The sequence below is a fragment of the Nicotiana tabacum genome, chromosome 11 (assembly GCF_000715075.1).
Source record: "Nicotiana tabacum cultivar K326 chromosome 11, ASM71507v2, whole genome shotgun sequence".
Lineage (NCBI taxonomy): Eukaryota > Viridiplantae > Streptophyta > Magnoliopsida > Solanales > Solanaceae > Nicotiana > Nicotiana tabacum.
Genome location: NC_134090.1, coordinates 129,162,310 through 129,180,746, shown reverse-complemented (window position 1 = coordinate 129,180,746; position 18,437 = coordinate 129,162,310). Strand labels below are relative to the sequence as shown.

The 18,437-nt window shown below is 40.2% G+C and overlaps 1 protein-coding gene across 1 annotated transcript in view; it reads left to right on the top strand.

Annotated features, from left to right (window-relative positions):
* The window catches only part of LOC142166010 (uncharacterized), a 34,648-nt gene extending 16,787 nt beyond the window's left edge, over positions 1-17,861 (top strand). The window contains exon 4 of the mRNA XM_075224410.1: positions 17,658-17,861. Within this exon, the coding sequence (XP_075080511.1) occupies positions 17,658-17,861 (204 nt within the window). The remainder of the gene's footprint in view (positions 1-17,657) is intronic.
* The last annotated feature ends 576 nt before the right edge of the window (positions 17,862-18,437 follow it).

Sequence of the window (18,437 nt, the reverse complement as noted above, 5' to 3'; positions counted from 1 at the left end):
TTTAAAGAAAATTATTTTCTCGAATATATAAGAGTTTTTGAAAATAAAAGATGTTTGAAATTGATGGTATCGGGCCCGTATTTTGGTTCCGGAGCCCGGCACAAGTTTGAAATAATAATTAGGTTGAATATGTAAAATTTAGTAAAGATGGGAATTGGTTTGGTATAAAACGGACTTAAAGTTGAGAAATTGGAAATTTTGGTGTTCTTGAATGATTTCATGAATTTGGGCTTTAATTCATAGTTGTTGATATTATTTTTGATGATTTGATTGCACGAGCAAGTCCGTATGATATTTTTTGGTCAGTGTGCATGTTTGGTTTGGAGCCTCGAGAGCTCAGGTGAGTTTTGGATAGGCCACAGAGTAAAATTTGACATAGGATCAAGTGGTGGTATATAGTATTTGCCCGGGCCTCTGATCTTACAATTGCGAGATCAGGCTTCATAATTGTGAAGTTCTCAGGCTTGGTAATTGCAACCCAGGCATCGCAAATGCGAACCAAGCCTGGGCAGGCCTTGGTCGCAAATGCGATATCGCAAATACGAAGGGTCCCTCGCAAATGCGAAGGTGACCGGATTCCTTCAGGGTCGCAAATGCGACATAGTCTTCGCATTTGCGAAGTCAGCAGGTTTTGAAGGGGTTCACAATTGCGAACCCTGGTCGCAATTGCGACATCTGCAACCTGCTAAATCATAACTTACCTGAAAATTTCTCATTTTTCAAACCGTCTCAAACCTAAAACACCTTTGGGCGATTTTTCAAAGACAACTACTCTTTTAAATCGATTGTATGTCATTTCTAACTCGTTTTCTTTAATCTATAACTTCTTTTCACATGATTTCAACTCAAAATCAAGGGTTTTCTTGAGGGAAATTAAGTGTTTTGGGTAGAACTTAGGTTTTTCGAATTTTGGGGATTTGGACCTTGATTTGAGGTCCGATTTCAAAACAAATTATATATTTGGGTTTGTGGGTGAATGGTAATCGGGTATTGGTTCGAACCTCGGATTTTGACCATGTGGGCCCAATGTCGATATTTTTGACTTTTTGGGAAAATCTTTATAAAAGGTATTTTCATGCATTAGACTTGATTCATTTAGCATTTATTGATATCGTTAAGTGAATTGTGGTTAGATACAAGCGAATTGGTGGTGGAAACAAGAGGTAAAGCGGTAGTTGAGGGTTGAATTATGTCTGTGGCATTGAGGTAAGTGTTTAGTTTAACCTTAGCTTGAGGGATTAGGAGTCGTGTCTTATATGCTATGTGTTAATTGTTGAGTACGACGTATAGGCATGGTGACGAGAATCTATACGTTGGTGTCAAGCATGCCCGTGAGTCTTATACTGTGATTAATATGACTCCGTTTCGTATTGTTCATGCTTTATACGATGATTTATAACGTTGAACAAGGCTCGTGGAAGTATTTTTGGTAATTGAACAATGAAGAGTGTTGGCTCAAGTGTAAAATGATTTGTGAAAGTATTATTGGCAATTGAACATTGTAGAGCATTGGCTCAAGTTGTGAGGTAAATGTGGAAAATAGTAGAGGTTTATGATATTGTCTCCCTTGCCGGGATGTTATTATTTTTGGTATTGTTTCCATTGCTAGGATGTTGTTATTCATGATATTGTTTTCCCTTGCCGGGTTATTGTTGTTATGCTGTTGTTCCCTTGCCAGGATTTTATTGAAATATTATTGATTCCCTTGCCCAAATTGCTTTGTGATTGTTGCTTGGGTAAGGAAGAGTGTTAAAAATGAAGGATGATACCGTGTATGATTTTTGAAAATGTTAATGCACGAAGGGTGATGCCGTGCCAATATTGTGAGGTAAAAGCACAAAGGGTGATGCCGTTCCACACGATGTACTATTTTGTGCCATGATATGAGTGATAATGCATGAAGGATCATTCTGTGCCATGATTATGTGAGGTAAAAGCACGAAGGGTGATACCGTGCCAATTTTATTGATTTTATGGTGAGGACGAGAGTAAAAGCACCAAGGGTGATGCCGTGCACTTGCCTTTTACTTCTGATTCTTGTTGATAATTGAACTTTGGTGTTCCCTATATTTATCTGTTGTTCTTCTATTTTTACTTGATGTTCCCCGCAGCATGTTTCCCCGTCCTATCCTTAACTGTACATTTCTGCCTTTATTTTCCATCGTATATGATTTAACTGCATAGGTTTATTTGGTAGTCTATTGCTAGCCTCTTCACTACTTTGCTGAGGTTAGGCTAGGCACTTACCAGCACATGGGGTCGGTTGTGCTGATACTATACTCTGCACTGTGTGCAGATCCCCGTGCTGCAGCTTTTGGACCATAGTGAGATGACTGCCTTCAGTCCATTCAGGCGACCCAAGGTAGTCTTGTAGGTGTCTGCAGGCCTTGGCGTCTCCCTCTATTATTTCCTTCTGTATTTACTTATTTAGAGATAGATTCGTATATTTCTATTTAGACATTATTTGTAGTATTCATAGATAGTCCATGACATTGTGACACCAAATTCTAGGTAGAGTTGTACTTAGACTTCCGAAGTTTGTATTAATCTAAATTATCAAAATTTGTCTTCCGCACTATTTTTGTTATTATTATCTCTGTTGCTTTTTTTTTATGTTGTTTTGGAATTGCTAAGGGATTAAAAATGAAAATGGTTAAATAATTGGACTAATTGGCTTGCCTAGCTTTCACTAGTAGGCGCCATCATGACTCCCGAGGGTGGGGAATCCGGGTCATGACAAGTTGATATCAGAGCTCTAGGTTACTTAAGTCTCACAATTCACGGGCAAGCTAAGTAGAGTCTGAGGGATCAGTACGAAGACATATGTATTTATCCTCCAGAGGCTATAGAGTTAGGAAAAACTTCACATCTATTCTTTCAAGTCGTGCGGTTTGGTTTCTCAATGCTAACAGAATTTATACGTTGTTCTTTCGCAGATGGCGAGAGCATACACTTATTCATCCACTGATTAGCAGCCCGAGCCCCTAGTAGTAGCTCCCATGAGGGGTAGAGGCCGAGGCCGTTCTAGAGGCCGAGGTAGGGGCAGAGCTCAGCCTAGAGCAACAACAACAACAACGGAGCCTCAGGTTGGGTTTGACGATGGGGTTCCATCCGAGTCAGTTCCAGTGGGGCCAGCTCAGATCCCAGAGGGGTTCATCGCCACCCCGGTACTTCAGGATGCTCTGGTCCATCTAGTGGGCCTTATGGAGAGTGTCGTTCAGGTAGGCTTGCTTCTTGTAGCACCAGCCGTCTCTCAGGCTAGAGGAGGAGCCCAGACTCTTGCTACTCATGCTCCGGAGCAGATGACTCCCCAGTTTCAGACTCCAGCAGCTCCGCCAGTTGGGGTAGTTCAGCCTAGTGTTGTGGCACAGACCGGTGATGGAGCAGCTATGTCTGCTGATGCCTTGTGGAGATTGGACAGGTTTACCAAGCTCTTCACTACCACTTTTAGCAGTGCATCTTCTGAGGATCCCCAGGATTATTTAGACAACTGTCATGAGGTTCTTCAGAACATGGGCGTAGTGGAGACCAATGGGGTCGACTTTGCTGCTTTTCGTTTGTCTGGATCCGCCAAGACTTGGTGAAGAGATTATTGTTTGGCTAGACCAGCTGGGTCACAAGCTTTGACTTGGTATCAGTTTTCTTAGCTATTTCTGGAGAAGTTTCTTCCCATCACTCAGAGGGAGAACTAGCGGAGGCAGTTTGAGCGTCTCCAGTAGGGTTCTATGATTGTTACTCAGTACGAGACTAGGTTTATTGATTTGGCCCGTCATGCTCTTCTTATACTTCCCATTGAGAGAGAGAGAGTGGGGAGGTTCATTAAGGGACTCGTTCAGCCTATTCAATTGCAGATGGCTAAGGAGACGGGGAGCGAGATTTCTTTTCAGGATGTGGCCAATGTGGCCAGGAGAGTTGAGATTGTTATGTCACAGGGGAGTGGTAAGGGGTCTGACAAGAGGCCTCGTCATTAGGGAAGGTTCAGTGGTGCCTCATCTGGAGGTAGAGATTCTTTTGGTAGGGGCCATCCTCCCAGGCCATTTTATTCAGCACTTCAGGCTTCTCACGATGCTTCAGGGAGTCATAGTCCTATCATGCCTTACTTATGATCAATTGCCCTATAGTGCATCGCCAGCTCCTAAAAGTGCACCTCCGCTCCGAAGTTTTTAAAGTAGTTATTCAGGCCGTCAGGGTTAGCAGTCTCAACCGTCGAGGGCTTGTTATATATGTGGCGATACGAGGCATATTGCTATATTTTGCCCTCGAACACCGAGCAGCTCTCAGCATCAGGGTTCCCGTGCCATGGTTCAGGCACCGAGTGTTCCACAGCCCACCCAGCCAGCTAGAGGTGGAGGTAGAGGTTCTATAGGTGGAGGTGGAGGTATAAGAGGTGGAGGTCAGGCAACTAAAGGTGGAGGCCAACCAGCAGGAGGCCATTCTTGAGATGTAGTTCAGAGTGGTAAGGCCTAGCCCCGATATTATGCTCTTCTAGCCAGGCCTGAGACTGAGGCTTCCGATAGAGTTATCACAGGTACCGTTCTAGTTTGTAGTAAGGATGCTTCAATACTATTTGATCCAGAGTCTACATACTCCTACGTGTCATCTTATTTTGCACTGTATCTAGTTATGCCTAGTGATTCCTTGAGTGCTCTTGTATATGTGTCTACACTAGTGGGTGATTCTATTATGGTAGATCGCGTCCATCATTTATGTATAGTTGTGATTGGGGGTCTTGAGACTCGTGTAGATTTGTTACTATTGGATATGGTTGATTTTGATGTCATATTGGGGATGGACTGATTATCACCTTACCACGCTTTCTTGGACTGTCATGCAAGATTGTGACCTTAGCTTTGCCGAGTTTACCTCGTTTAGAGTGGAGAGTGACTCCTGGTAATTCCACCCGTAGTGTTATCTCATACATGAAGGCTCGACAAATGGTCGAGAAGGGGTGTTTGGCCTATTTGGCATATGCTGGTGATTCTAGTGCTAAGGTTCCTTCTATGGATTTTGTGCCTGTCCTTCGTGAGTTTTCTGAGGTGTTTCCTTCAGACCTGCCGTGCATGCCACTCGATAGGGATATTGACTTCTCCATTGATTTGGCTCCGGGCACTCAGCCCATTTCTATTCCGTCGTATCGTATGGCCCCGCCTGAGTTGAAAGAATTGAAGGAGCAGTTGCAAGACGTGCTTGATAAAGGCTTTATTAGGCCTAGTGTCTCGCCTTGGGGTGCGCCGATGTTGTTTGTTAAGAAGAAGGACGGATCGATGAGAATGTGTATAGATTACCAGTAGTTGAACAAGGTTATAATCAAGAATAAGTATCCATTGCCGAGGATTGATGATTTGTTTGATCAGCTTCAGGGTGCTGAGGTATTTTTGAAGATTGAATTGAGATCTAGCTACCATCAGTTGAGGATTAAGGCATACGATGTCCCTGAAGATAGCTTTCCGCACTCGGTACGTGCATTATAAGTTCTTAGTGATGTCATTTGGGTTGACAAATGCCCCATCAACTTTTATGGATTTGATGAACCGAGTGTTCAAGCCTTACTTGGATTCATTTGTGATAGTCTTTATTGATGATATTTTGATTCTATTCCCGCATTCGGGAGGAGCATGAGCAGCATCTGAGAGTGGTTCTTCAGACTTTGAGAGATAGTCAGTTGTATGCTAAGTTTTCGAAGTATGAGTTCTGGTTCAGTTCGGTTGCATTCTTGGGTTAGGTTGTATCAGCAGAGGATATTCAGGTAGATCCGAAGAAGATAGAGGTAGTCAAGAACTGGCCTAGACCCGTATCAGCTACAGAAATCCGAAGTTTCTTAGGTTTGGCAGGCTATTACCGTTGGTTTATGAAGGGGTTTTCACCTATTGCAGCCCCGATGACTAGGTTGACCGAGAATGGTGCCCCATTCAGGTGGTCGGATGAGTGTGAGGCGAGCTTTTAAAATCTCAAGACAACTTTGACTATAGTGCCAGTGTTGGTTTTGCCCACAGGTTTAGGGCCATATACAGTTTATTGTGATGCATCCCGTATTGGACTTGGTGCGGTGTTGATACAGGATGGCAAGTTCATTTCTTATGCTTCGCGTCAGTTGAAGATTTATGAGAAGAATTATCTAGTTCATGATTTGGAGTTAGCAGCCATTGTTCACGCGTTGAAGATTTGGAGGCATTATCTGTATGGTGTTTCATGTGAGGTGTTCACGGATCACAAGAGTCTACAATATTTGTTCAAGTAAAAGGAGCTAAATTTGAGGCAGAGGAGGTGGTTGGAGTTACTGAAGGACTATGATATCACCATATTATATCATCCAGGAAAGGTCAATGTGGTGGCCGATGCTTTGAGAAGAAAGTCAGCTAGTATGGGCAGTTTAGCGTATCTTCCGGTCGGTAAGAGACCACTTGCTTTGGATGTTCAGGCTTTGGCTAATCAGTTCATGAGATTGGATGTTTCTGAGCCCAGCTGTGTATTAGCTTGCACAATCGCTCGTTCTTCATTATTTGAGAGTATCCGAGATCGACAGTATGATGATCCTCATTTGTGTATTCTTAGGGACACAGTGCGGCACAGAGGTGCCAAGCAGGTCACAGTGGGAGATTATGGAGTTTTGAGGCTGCAGGGTCAAGTTTGCGTGCCTAATGTAGATGGGTTTCGAGAGTTGATTCTAGAGGAGGCCTATAGTTCCCGGTATTCTATTCATCCGGGCGCCGCTAAGATGTATCAAGATTTGTAGCAACATTTTTGGTGGAGGAGGATGAAGAAGGATATTGTGGCACATGTGTCTCGGTGTTTGAGTTGTCAGTAGGTAAAGTACGAGCATTAGAGACCTGATGGTTTGTTCCAGAAGATTGAGATTCCTGAGTGAAATTGGGAGCGTATCACTATGGACATCGTTGTTGGACTCCCACGGACAAAAAGGAAGTTCGATGCAGTGTGGGTTATTGTTGTTAGGCTGACCAAGTCAGCACATTTCATTCCTGTGGCAGCCTCATATTCTTCCGAGAGGTTAGCTGAGATCTATATCCGGGAGATTGTTCGTCTTCATGGTGTGCCTGTGTCTATCATTTTGGACCGAGGTACGCAGTTTACCTCATATTTCTAGAGAGCAGTTCAGTATGAGTTGGGCACACGGGTTGAGTTGAGCACAATATTTCATCCTCAGACGGACATGTAGTCCGAGTGTACTATTTAGATTTTGGAAGATATGCTCCGAGCTTGTTTCATTGACTTTGGAGGCTCGTGGGATCATTTCTTGCCTTTAGCGGAGTTTGCCTAAAACAACAGTTACCAGTCAAGCATCCAGATGGCTCCTTATGAGGCTTGATATGGTAGGCGGTGTCAGTCGCCGGTTAGATGGTTTGAGCCGAGAGAGGCTCGGTTGTTGGGTATGGATCTAGTACAGGATGCCTTGGACAAGGTCAGGATCATTCAGAATAGGTTTCATACAGCTCAGTCGAGGCAAAAAAGTTATGCCGACCGTAAGGTTTGTGATGTGGCATTCATGGTCGACGAGCGGGTGTTGCCTATGAAGGGCCTGACGAGATTTGGAAAGAAGGGAAAGCTTAGCCCTAGATTCATTAGCCCGTTTGAGATTCTTGATCGAGTGGGAGAGGTGGCTTACAAACTTGCGTTGCCGCCGAGTTTATCAGCCGTGCATCCAGTGTTTCATGTGTCCATGCTTTGGAAGTATCACGGCGATCCATCCCACGTGTTAGACTTCAGTACTGTCCAGTTGGACAAGGACTTGTCCTATGAGGAGGAGCCGGTAGCTATTCTAGACCGACAGGTTCGTCAGTTGAGATCGAAGAGTTTTCCTTTTGTTCGTGTTCAGTGTAGAGGTCAGCCTGTTGAGGTAGTGACCTAGGAGTCCGAATCCGAGGCCTTAAAAACCTCTTTTTGTCTCACCTCGATTTGCGTGCGTAGTTCGGGCGCATTTTCGTAAAGCTTTTATGTGAAAACTAAGTGAAATAAGGAAATTTGCTTTTAAAATTGAATAAAGTTGACTTTGGCCAACATTCCTGGTAAACAGACCTGGACCCATGATCCGATGGTCTCTTAGGGTCCGTAGTAAAATTTGGGACTTGGGCATATGCCCGGAATCGAATTCCGAGATCCCAAGCCTGAGAAATAAATTTTTTTAAAAATAATTTTCTGGAATATATAAGAGTTTTTGGAAATGAAAGATGTTTGAAATTGATGGTATCGGTCCCGTATTTTGGTTCCGGAGCTCGGTATAAGTTTGAAATAATAATTAGGTTGAATCTGTAAAATTTGGTAAAGATCGGAATTGGTTTGGTATAAAACAGACTAAATGTTGAGAAATTGGAAATTTTGGTGTTCTTGAATGATTTCATGAATTTGGCGCTTAATTCATAGTTGTTGATGTTATTTTGATAATTTAATTATATGAGCAAGTCCGTATAATGTTTGTAGGTTAGTGTGCATGTTTGGTTTGGAGCCCCGAGAGCTCTGGTGAGTTTTAGATAGGCCATAGAGTGAAATTGGACTTAGGATCAAGTGCTGGTATCTGGTATTTTTACCCAGGCCTCTAATCTCACAATTGCGAGATCAGGCTTCGCAATTGTGAAGTTCTCAGGCTTGGTAATTGCGACCCAAGTGTCGCAAATGTGAACCAAGCCTGGGCAGGCCTTGGTCGCAAATGCGAAGGGTCCCTCGCAAATGCGAAGGTGACCGAATTCCTTCAGGGTCGCAAATGAGACATAGTCTTCGCATTTGCGAATTCAGCAGGTTTTGAAGGGGTTCGCAATTGCGAACCCTGGTCGCAATTGCGACAGCTGCAACCTGCTAAATCATAACTTAGCCGAAAATTTCTCATTTTTCAAACCCTCTCAAACCTAAAACACCTTTGGGCAATTTTTCAAAGACAACTACTCTTCCAAATCGATTGTAAGTCATTTCTAACTCTTTTTCTTTAATCTATAACATCTTTTCACATGATTTCAACTCAAAATCAAGGGTTTTCATGGGGAAATTGGGTGTTTTGGGTAGAACTTAGATTTTTCAAATTTTAGGGATTTGGAGCTCGATTTGAGGTCCGATTTCAAAACAAATTATATATTTGGGTTCGTGGGTGAATGAGTAATCGGGTTTTGGTTCGAACCTCGGATTTTAACCATGTGGGCCTGGGGTCGATTTTTGACTTTTTGGGGAAATCTTTATAAAACCTATTTTTCATGCATTAAAATTGATTCATTTAGCATTTATTGATATCGTTAAGTAAATTGTGGCTAGATACAAGCAAATTGGTGGTGGAAACAAGAGGTAAAGTGGTAGTTGAGACTTGAATTGTGTTCGTGGCATCGAGGTAAGTGTTTGGTATAACATTAGCTTGAGGGGTTAAGTGTCATGTCATATTTGCTCTGTGTTAATTGTTGAGTACGGCGAGTAGGCATGGTGACGAGTATCTATATGTTGCTGTCAAACATGCCCGTGAGTCTTATACTATGATTAATATGACTCTGTTTTGTATTGTTCATGCTTTATTTGATGATTTCTAATGTTAAACAAGTCTCGTGGAAGTATTATTGATAATTGAACATTGAAGAGCGTTGGCTCAAGTTGTAAAATAATTTGTGAAAGTATTATTGGAAATTGAACATTGTAGCGCATTGGCTCAAGTTGTGAATTGAGTTGTGAGGTAAATGTGGAAAATAGGAGAGGTTTATGATATTGTCTCCCTTGCCGGGATGTAATTGTTTTTGGTATTGTTTCCCTTGCCTGGACGTTGTTATTCATGATATTGTTTTCCCTTGCCGGGATATTTGTTGTTATGTTATTGTTCCCTTGTCGGGATTTATTAAATATTATTGATTCTCTTGCCCAAATTACTTTGTGATTGTTGCTTGGGTGAGGAACAGTTTAAATCACGAAGGTTGATGCCGTGTATGATTTTCTAGAGTATTAATGCATGAAGGGTGATGCCGTGCCGATATTGTGAGGTAATAGCACGAAGGGTGATGCCATGTCGCACGATGTGCAATTCTGTGCCATGATATGAGTGATAATGCACAAAGGATCATTCCGTGCCATGATTATGTGAGGTAAAAGCACGAAGGGTGATGCCGTGCCGATTTTATTGATTTTATGGTGAGGACGAGAGTAAAAGCATGAAGGGTGATTCCGTGCACTTGTCTGTTCTTTTTGATTCTTGTTGATAAATGAACTTTGGTGTTCCTTATATTTATCTGTTGTTCTTCTGTTATTACTTGATGTTCCCCGCAGCATGTTTTCCCCTCCTATCCTTAATTGTACATTTTTACCTTTATTTTCCGCTGTATATGATTTAACTGCACATGTTTATTTGGTAGTCTAGTCCTAGCCTCATCACTACTTCGCCGAGGTTAGTCTAGGCACTTACCAGTACATGGGGTTGGTTGTGCTGATACTACACTCTACACTGTGTGCAGATACCGGTGCAGCAGCTTTTGGACAGCAGTGAGGTGGCTACCTTCAGTCCATTCAGGCGACCCGAGGTAGTCCTGTAGGCGTCCGCAAGCCTTTGCGTCTCCTTTTATCATTTCCTTATATTTTTACTTATTCAGAGACAGATTCGTGTATTTCTATTCAGACTTTATTTGTAGTATTCATATATGGTCCATGACATTGTGACACTTAGACTTTCGCTGTTTGTATTAATCTAAATTATCATATTTCGTCTTCCGCACTGTTTTTGCTATTATTATCTCCGCTGCTTTTGTTATATTGTTTTGGAATTGCTAAGGGATTAAAAAATAAAAATGGTTAAATAATTGGACTAATTGGCTTGCCTAGCTTTCACTAGTAGGCACCATCACGACTCCCGAGGGTGGGAAATCCAGGTCGTGACAAGAAGCATAACATGGGTACACAATAATGGTACCCAGTAAGTTCCAAGCTTAACCTCGGTAGAGTAATGACGAGGTTAGGTCAAGGCCCTACTGGAATAAATAGGAGACAGAACGAGTAATTTAACAATGCAATAATTGTAACAATGGAAATGAAAAAAGTAAGGAATATACCAAAATTTACTACACAAAACTAAGGCAAATAATGCATCACGGAAGTAAACAAGGAAGGTTACGCCAAGAAAACAAAACAGTCAAACACAAGTGAAGTTATAGAGAAATACCAATGAGAGTTACTACCTATATCACCACGGGAGCCTTGCATATAGTTTAGAAAATTATTTTTTCCGAAACAGCTTCCTGCGTTTTAGCCTACCTTATCACACCGCGTGGCTTCTAATAGTTCCCCTACTAGCCACGCGTATCAAGCCCACCTTATCTCACCGCATGCATTTCAACCCCAAAATCTTATACCACCGCATGCATATCAATATCACAATGTATCATAAATCGCACATCAAGTGCCCAATACACAACTTGCCAAAGAAAGCAACAATAACATTGTTTTCACAATAACAAGCCCATGGCTCAATCACAATGTACACAAGAGTCTTAACAATAACAACCAGAAGTGAATAACTCAATAGAATAGTATTTCACAACTTAATATTTTGTCTCAACGTGAACCACAACCTTTATAACTCAATACTAGTATCATCATTAAGATATTCCAAGAATAACAATTTCATATAAAGAATTCACGGTTGAATAATGAATAAGGAATAGAGGAGACAACAACAACTTCAATTAAACATGTAAGGCAATTAACAAATAAAAGATAAGACAAGTAAAACATGTGAAGATAGCCTAGAAATGATGATTATAATATGTTAAGGTAACTCGATTAAGGCATGAAAGGAATCTACATAGCTAAAATCGGTAGATTTTCACATTTAGCTCGTGAACACACTCGTCACCTTGCGTACATAGCTTTCACACATCACAGTTATTAAAGACAATACCAATCCTAAGGAAAAATTCTTTCACATAAAGATAGGCAAGATACTTACCACAAAACACGCTAACTCAATCCACTAGTAGACCTTTCCGTCGATTATCCAACTTCGAACGACTCGAATCTAGCCAAAACAACTTCATACCATAAATATAAATTAAAGGAAATTATGTCAAATCATAAAGTTACGATCTTTGCAAAGAATTAAACCGCGTTGCGGAACCCGATCAAAATTACAAAATCCGAACACCCATTCAATAATGAGTCCAACCATACAAGAATTACTCAAAGTCTACCTCAAATTGCCTTTCAAAACTCCAAAATTTAGTCTAGGAAGTTTTCATAATTTTCCCCAAATTCCCAACTCAAATCACTAATTAGATGATGAAAATAACAATAGAATCATGACATATAGTTCAATCCGGGTTAGAATCACTTACCCAGCGAATTCCTTGAAAAACTATGGAAAGATCGTCTTACACCAAGCTCTCTAGGTCCAAATTATGAAAATGAGATGAAACCTATGTTTTTGTACTTTTATTCTGCTGCCCAGTCGTTCTTCTTTGCGATCGCAAGAATTGCTTCATGATCGTGAAACACAAATTCACAACTGCCCAAAAATAACTCTCCATGAATGCGGAAGCCCACTCGCAAATGTGACTCTCAAATTCCACAAGCAACGTGATCGCGTAGTAGACCCCCAGTCCCTTCCTTCCTTATTCGCGGACGCGACCAGTGACACGAATTTGCGATCCACTGACACACCCAGCTTCGCGATCGCGTAACCCTTCTCGCGATCGCATGATCGCATAGAATAAATTTCACCAGTTGCCAAACAGCTCTTCGCAATCGCTAATCCCCACTCGCAATTGTATACAAGGAAATCAGTAGCAATAGATTCAACAGTCTTCAAGGTTCTGAAATGCGTCGAACACGATCTGAATTAGAATTAAGGCATTTGGGACCTCAACCAAATATACCAACAAGTCCTGAAACATCATACGAACACACTCAAAGCGTCAAATCACATCAAACAATACTAGTACAATGAATTGCTCATCGTTCAATCCTAATGAACTTATGAACTTCCAAATTCAAGACTAATGTCGATTCATACCAAAACAACTCGGATTGACTTTTAATTTTGCACACAAGTCATAGATGACATGACTGACCTATTCCAACATCTGAAATTGGAATCCGACCCCGATATCAATAAAGTTCACTCCTGGTCAAACTTTCCGACCTTCCAAACCTTCAACTTTCCATCTTTCACCATTTCACTCCGAAATGACCGATGTACCTCCAAATTTACAATCGAACATGCTCCAAAGTCTAAAATCACCATACAGAGCTATTGTAACCGTCAAAACTCCATTCCGGAGTCTTCTATAAGAAAGTCAAACTACGATCAACTCTATCAACTTAAGGCTCCAACTTAGGGACTATGTATCCTATTTCACTTCGAAACTCACTTGAAACAAAAATCAAATACTCCGGCACGTTACATAACTACAATATAACATAGAGGAGACAATAAATAGGAGATTAGAGCTAAATTACTCAAAACGACCGACCGAGTCATTACAGTAACTCACATTTGATAAGCCCAACATAATTTTGCGATATTACACCCATTAAAGCCTTTTGAATCACCCTATTTTGCCTTAAAATAAGGAAGATATGATGTTTGAAGTTTTAAAGGAAGTCTGAAATTCCACGGGCATAACCGGTATGTTCGTAATTATTGCATCAGAAAAATCAGCAACGACAAAACTTCATTTTTGTCACGACCCCAAATATTGGTCGTGATGTTTCCTATCAAGTTACTTGGCAATCCAATCGATCAACTAAACACAACCCACTTTAATAATAAACCATTTTCAACATAGTTTTTAAATACGGATTTCATAATTAACATTTAAAACAACAGAAAAATATGCGAAAGTCGAAATAACAATAACCTACACAGCCCAAACTGATCTGGTGTCACGAGTCTAAAGCCTCTAATACAAGTCTGAATACCTAATACATCAATAGTCTAGGAAATGCAGAAAGATAATAGGATAAGAGGGAGAGAACAGGGCTGCGGACGCCATGCAACTACCTCGAAATCTTCGTCAAATACTGAAATAGCTAAAAGCCCTCACTCAGCCGCTCGGGCACCTAGATCTGCACACAAGGTGCAGGGAGTAACATGAGTACACCAACTCAGTAAGTAACTAAAGTAAATAAGGACTAAAAGTAGTGACGAGCAGTTCAAAAGTATATAACTGGATAATCAACAGAATATTATGTCATCTTATAGTTTAAAAATCAGTTTTCTTTATAGAATCACATTTCCAGTTTAAAACATTGAAGTCAGTTTTTTAGCGATATATCCAACAGAGTCTTATTTAAAAGAAGAGTGAAATCAGTGAAAACATTATAACAAGGCCTCTTGGGCAAGGAACCACTCAGAATATGGCCACTCAGGCAGCCTCTCAGTTACTTGTGACTCGACTCTCGTCACACAGTACTCATTCTCAACACTCGGCTCTTTAGTATCTCATAATAATAGAAATCATAGTAATCGCTGCGGCGTGCAACCCGATCCGTAATTTATAGTCGACTACGCTCACTGGGGGTGTACAGACTCCGGAGGGGATCCTACAGCCCAAGCGTCATATTGCTGTGGCGCGCAGCCCGATCCAATATACATATTGCTGTGGCGTGTAGCCCGATCCAGTGTATATACCGATCCAGTGTATATATCGATGCGACGTGCAACTCGATCCATAATATATACATATCATATCCTCACTATTAGGTTCTCAACCTCTCTCAGTCATTAACCTCACAGCCTCTCGGGCACAATATAGAAATTAGAGAACTCAGCCCAAATATTCTTCACAATTAGAAGTGAAAAGATAAAGCCAGTTTTAAACATGTAAACATGTAACACATGACTGAGGATATGTTTTTAGCAAGTAATAGTGAGGAAACATAGTCAAAATGCGCCTAAGGGTTTCTACAGGTCGGCACAAGGCCCCAATCATGGCATACAACCCATAATATAGTATAAATATCCAAAATACGGAATAATATAACGTTTTCAAATCAAATAAGCGGCTCAATAGTTGCTACAGGACGGACCTAGTCACAATCCCTACCGGTGCATGCCCACACGCTCGTCAACTCTCGGAATTCCATTCCGACCTCTATATCAAAATCTCGCCTACCAACCGAAAATCGCCAAAATATCAACTTCGCCAATTCAAGCCTAAAACTACTCCAATCCTCCAAAACCCATTCCGATCACGCTCCTAAGCCATAAATCACCTCCCGAAGCTAACCGAACCATCGGAACTCGCATCCGAGCCCTATAACACATAAGTCAATATTCGGTTGACTTTTCCAACTCAAACTCCCTTACAAGAGACTAAGTGTCTCAAACCTTAGAAAATTCATTTCGGATTCGATCCGACCAACTCTTTACCAAAAAACACAGATAACGAAGCATAAAGAAGCAGAAATGGGGGAAACAGAGCATTAACTCATGAGATGATTGGTCGGGTCGTCACAATTTTAGCACCAAAACTCATTCCAAGCCTCCCAAATACATACCATATATGCATTTAAATCATAAAATGCGCTACGAACCAGCTCACGCCCTCAAAACGCAAAAACGAGGTCGTTTTGATCTAATCAAAGTCTTGGAACATCAATTGGATTCCAATAACATCAAATTCAGGTCTTGGTCAAACTATGAACTCTTAAATTCTTCAAATTGCCAACTTTCGATAAATAGTGTCGAATTTTTCCAGAAACCTCCAAACTTAAATCCGAATTTACATACAATTCTAAAATCATACAAACATATGGTAACCATAAAAACTCGATTCCGAGACCGTTTACCCGAAGGTCAAACCCTGGTCAACTCTTCCAACTTAAAGCCTCCAAATCGAGAGTCATTCCTCCAAATCAATCCCAAACCACTTTAAAACTGAAATCGACCATACGCACAAGTCATAATATATTATATGAAGCTACTCAAAGTCTCAAACCACCGAACGAAATACTAAAACTCAAAACGATCGATCAGATCGTTACAATTAGTTAAGAAATAGGGGATATCCATGAAACTCTTGTTCTTCAAATAGTATTTAATTATTGTATCATAAATTGTAATATTGAATTAGTCATGAAAAATGGGTAATTATTGGCTACTGCAAATCTTTCAAGTGTTGTATCATAAAATTAAGAGGAACGTCAGAAATTTCAAGAAAAAGACCCTTTCACAAACATAATGAAAGTAGCAATGAAAGGGAACGACATATATTATTTCTACAAAAAAATAAAAATTTTGAATCTGTATAGCAATGATAGTAAATCAAACAGGCTCAATAAATCAAACAGACTCAGTATGCATTGTTGTTGCTTCGATTTGTGAACTTTTATTCTTCGGCTTCTTTGTTTGTCTGAACTATACGTAAAAGTATGACATGAAACTCCAAAGAGAAAGAAAAAGATCAAGGCCTTTTTCACTTGAAAAATTTTCTGAATAAAAAGCTACAACTAATACCTCATTAACAGGAAGTAACACTGCGATCATAACCCTGGACATTAAAGGGGAAGAGCAGTAAATGACTCCAATAACACCCACAAAGAAGCATTGCCAAATAATGACAGTCCATACTATCACTATATAATATCTAGCTTCTCCGAAGTTAAATTATTTTGACTCTCTTGATATTGCCTGCAAATTTGATCAATATATTAATCCTTGGCTCTTTAAAGAGATTGTCTATAGCTAAAAAAAATTAAACCCAGTACTACGTAGCTTTCTTATATATTTGCCATATCCAAATTTAATATAACGTGTCATATACATAAAAGGGAAAAGGCTATTATTAATCCTGTACTTCCGGATGTTTAGTCAACAACTTTGATATTCCTTCACACAAGGTTTTTAATCCTTCTCCCCTCCTTAGGACAGAAAGGGGAAGTAGCGAGATTACGATTCATTCGATTGGCAGGTCCAATCGAAGGAAGTCACTCTAGCTGGCAAATTCAACCATTTCCCCAGCTTGAATCTCGTTCAATCCATAAACACGTGCAATCCCATCTCCAACTGAGACCACTCGACCGATCTCATCCACTTGAAAATTAGTATAAAAGTTACTAATTCGACTTTCTAATAGACTTGTTAGTTCCGCATAAAATTCATGCAAGTTTGTCCCCCGTTCCACTTTACATTCAATCTCCACCTTACCGCTAGTAAGGTCTATGCAATTACCCTTAACCCTAATGCCCCGTCCAAGTGGCAGCTGACCCCATCCCTTTTTTCCAAGTCAGCTACCAATTCAGCTGCCAATTGGGACTTCCACTAATTTATTAGACTCAAACCCAAACGGCAATTTAGTTCCCCATAACCCAATTTCAATCAAATCAATTTGACCCATACCCAGCGTCTTCTTCTTCTCCCCCAAAGTAAACTCCATTGCTAAAATCTTCCATGCGACTGAAATCTTCCCAAAAAATTCTTTTTATTTCATTCTCATCGTAGCTTTGGTTGTTAAATGTCGCAATCTAGCTGTTCATCACAGATTAGGTGTCGCTGTGGCATTATAGCCAAATACTTCACTTCGTCTACTCCATATAACCCTGGAAGAAATTCTACAAATGTTCGAGGCCCAAGGTTACCATATTTTTCAGTTCTATTCTTCTTCTATTTTTGTTAATAAATTTATTTCAATTTTGAAACCTAAATCTTCTTTTTGATTTATGTTTGACAGGCTAATTCATGCGGGTTTTAGGAATGGGAAGCTGAAATCTTCCCGCGAAGTGATTGGACTAATATTAAAGATGTAACATCGTCAATTGAGGAGATTAAGATGCAAAAGGACAAATGGAATAAAAAAGTAATTTCCACGAAGGCTATACACCAATATGAAATGGATAAAGCCGTCAAGTTGGAAGATAAATTTGTAAAGACAAGGATGTTGCTTATGATTTCTTAGGGATTGTTTATTGGTTATTTTGTGGCCTCGATGATGAAGTGACTACTTTGCAAATTCAAAGTTGCTCATGTTGAGTTTTCTATGTGTAGCCATGTTGTACTAGTATTTGTATGTTCTTTGATTATGATGTTGTAGTAGTATTTGTTGTGAAAGGGTTTTTCCTTTATTGTATACGCCAATTCCTAAACATGTTATTTTTCTTTATAAGATATGTTTGATTGTTCCTAAACATGTTCTTTGTTTGCTTTCTAAATAACAACACCCAAGTGCAAAATTGAAAAATAAAATAAAACAAACTACAACAGCAATCCAAGCTGCAGATAACTAGATACCTTGCTTGAAAATTCCTGGATACCATATTATCTGTACAGAAACTGAAACACTTACAAAATGGAAAACTGGATACCACATTATCTAGATGTAAAAATTGCTAACTAGATAACCAGAAAACTAAAATTGAAAATGGAACACCAACTGTCAATATTCATAACATTCATAGCATTCACCCACATTCACCAACTATCAATATTCATAAAGTGAGTTTAGAAAGACAGTTGGATACCATATTATAACTCC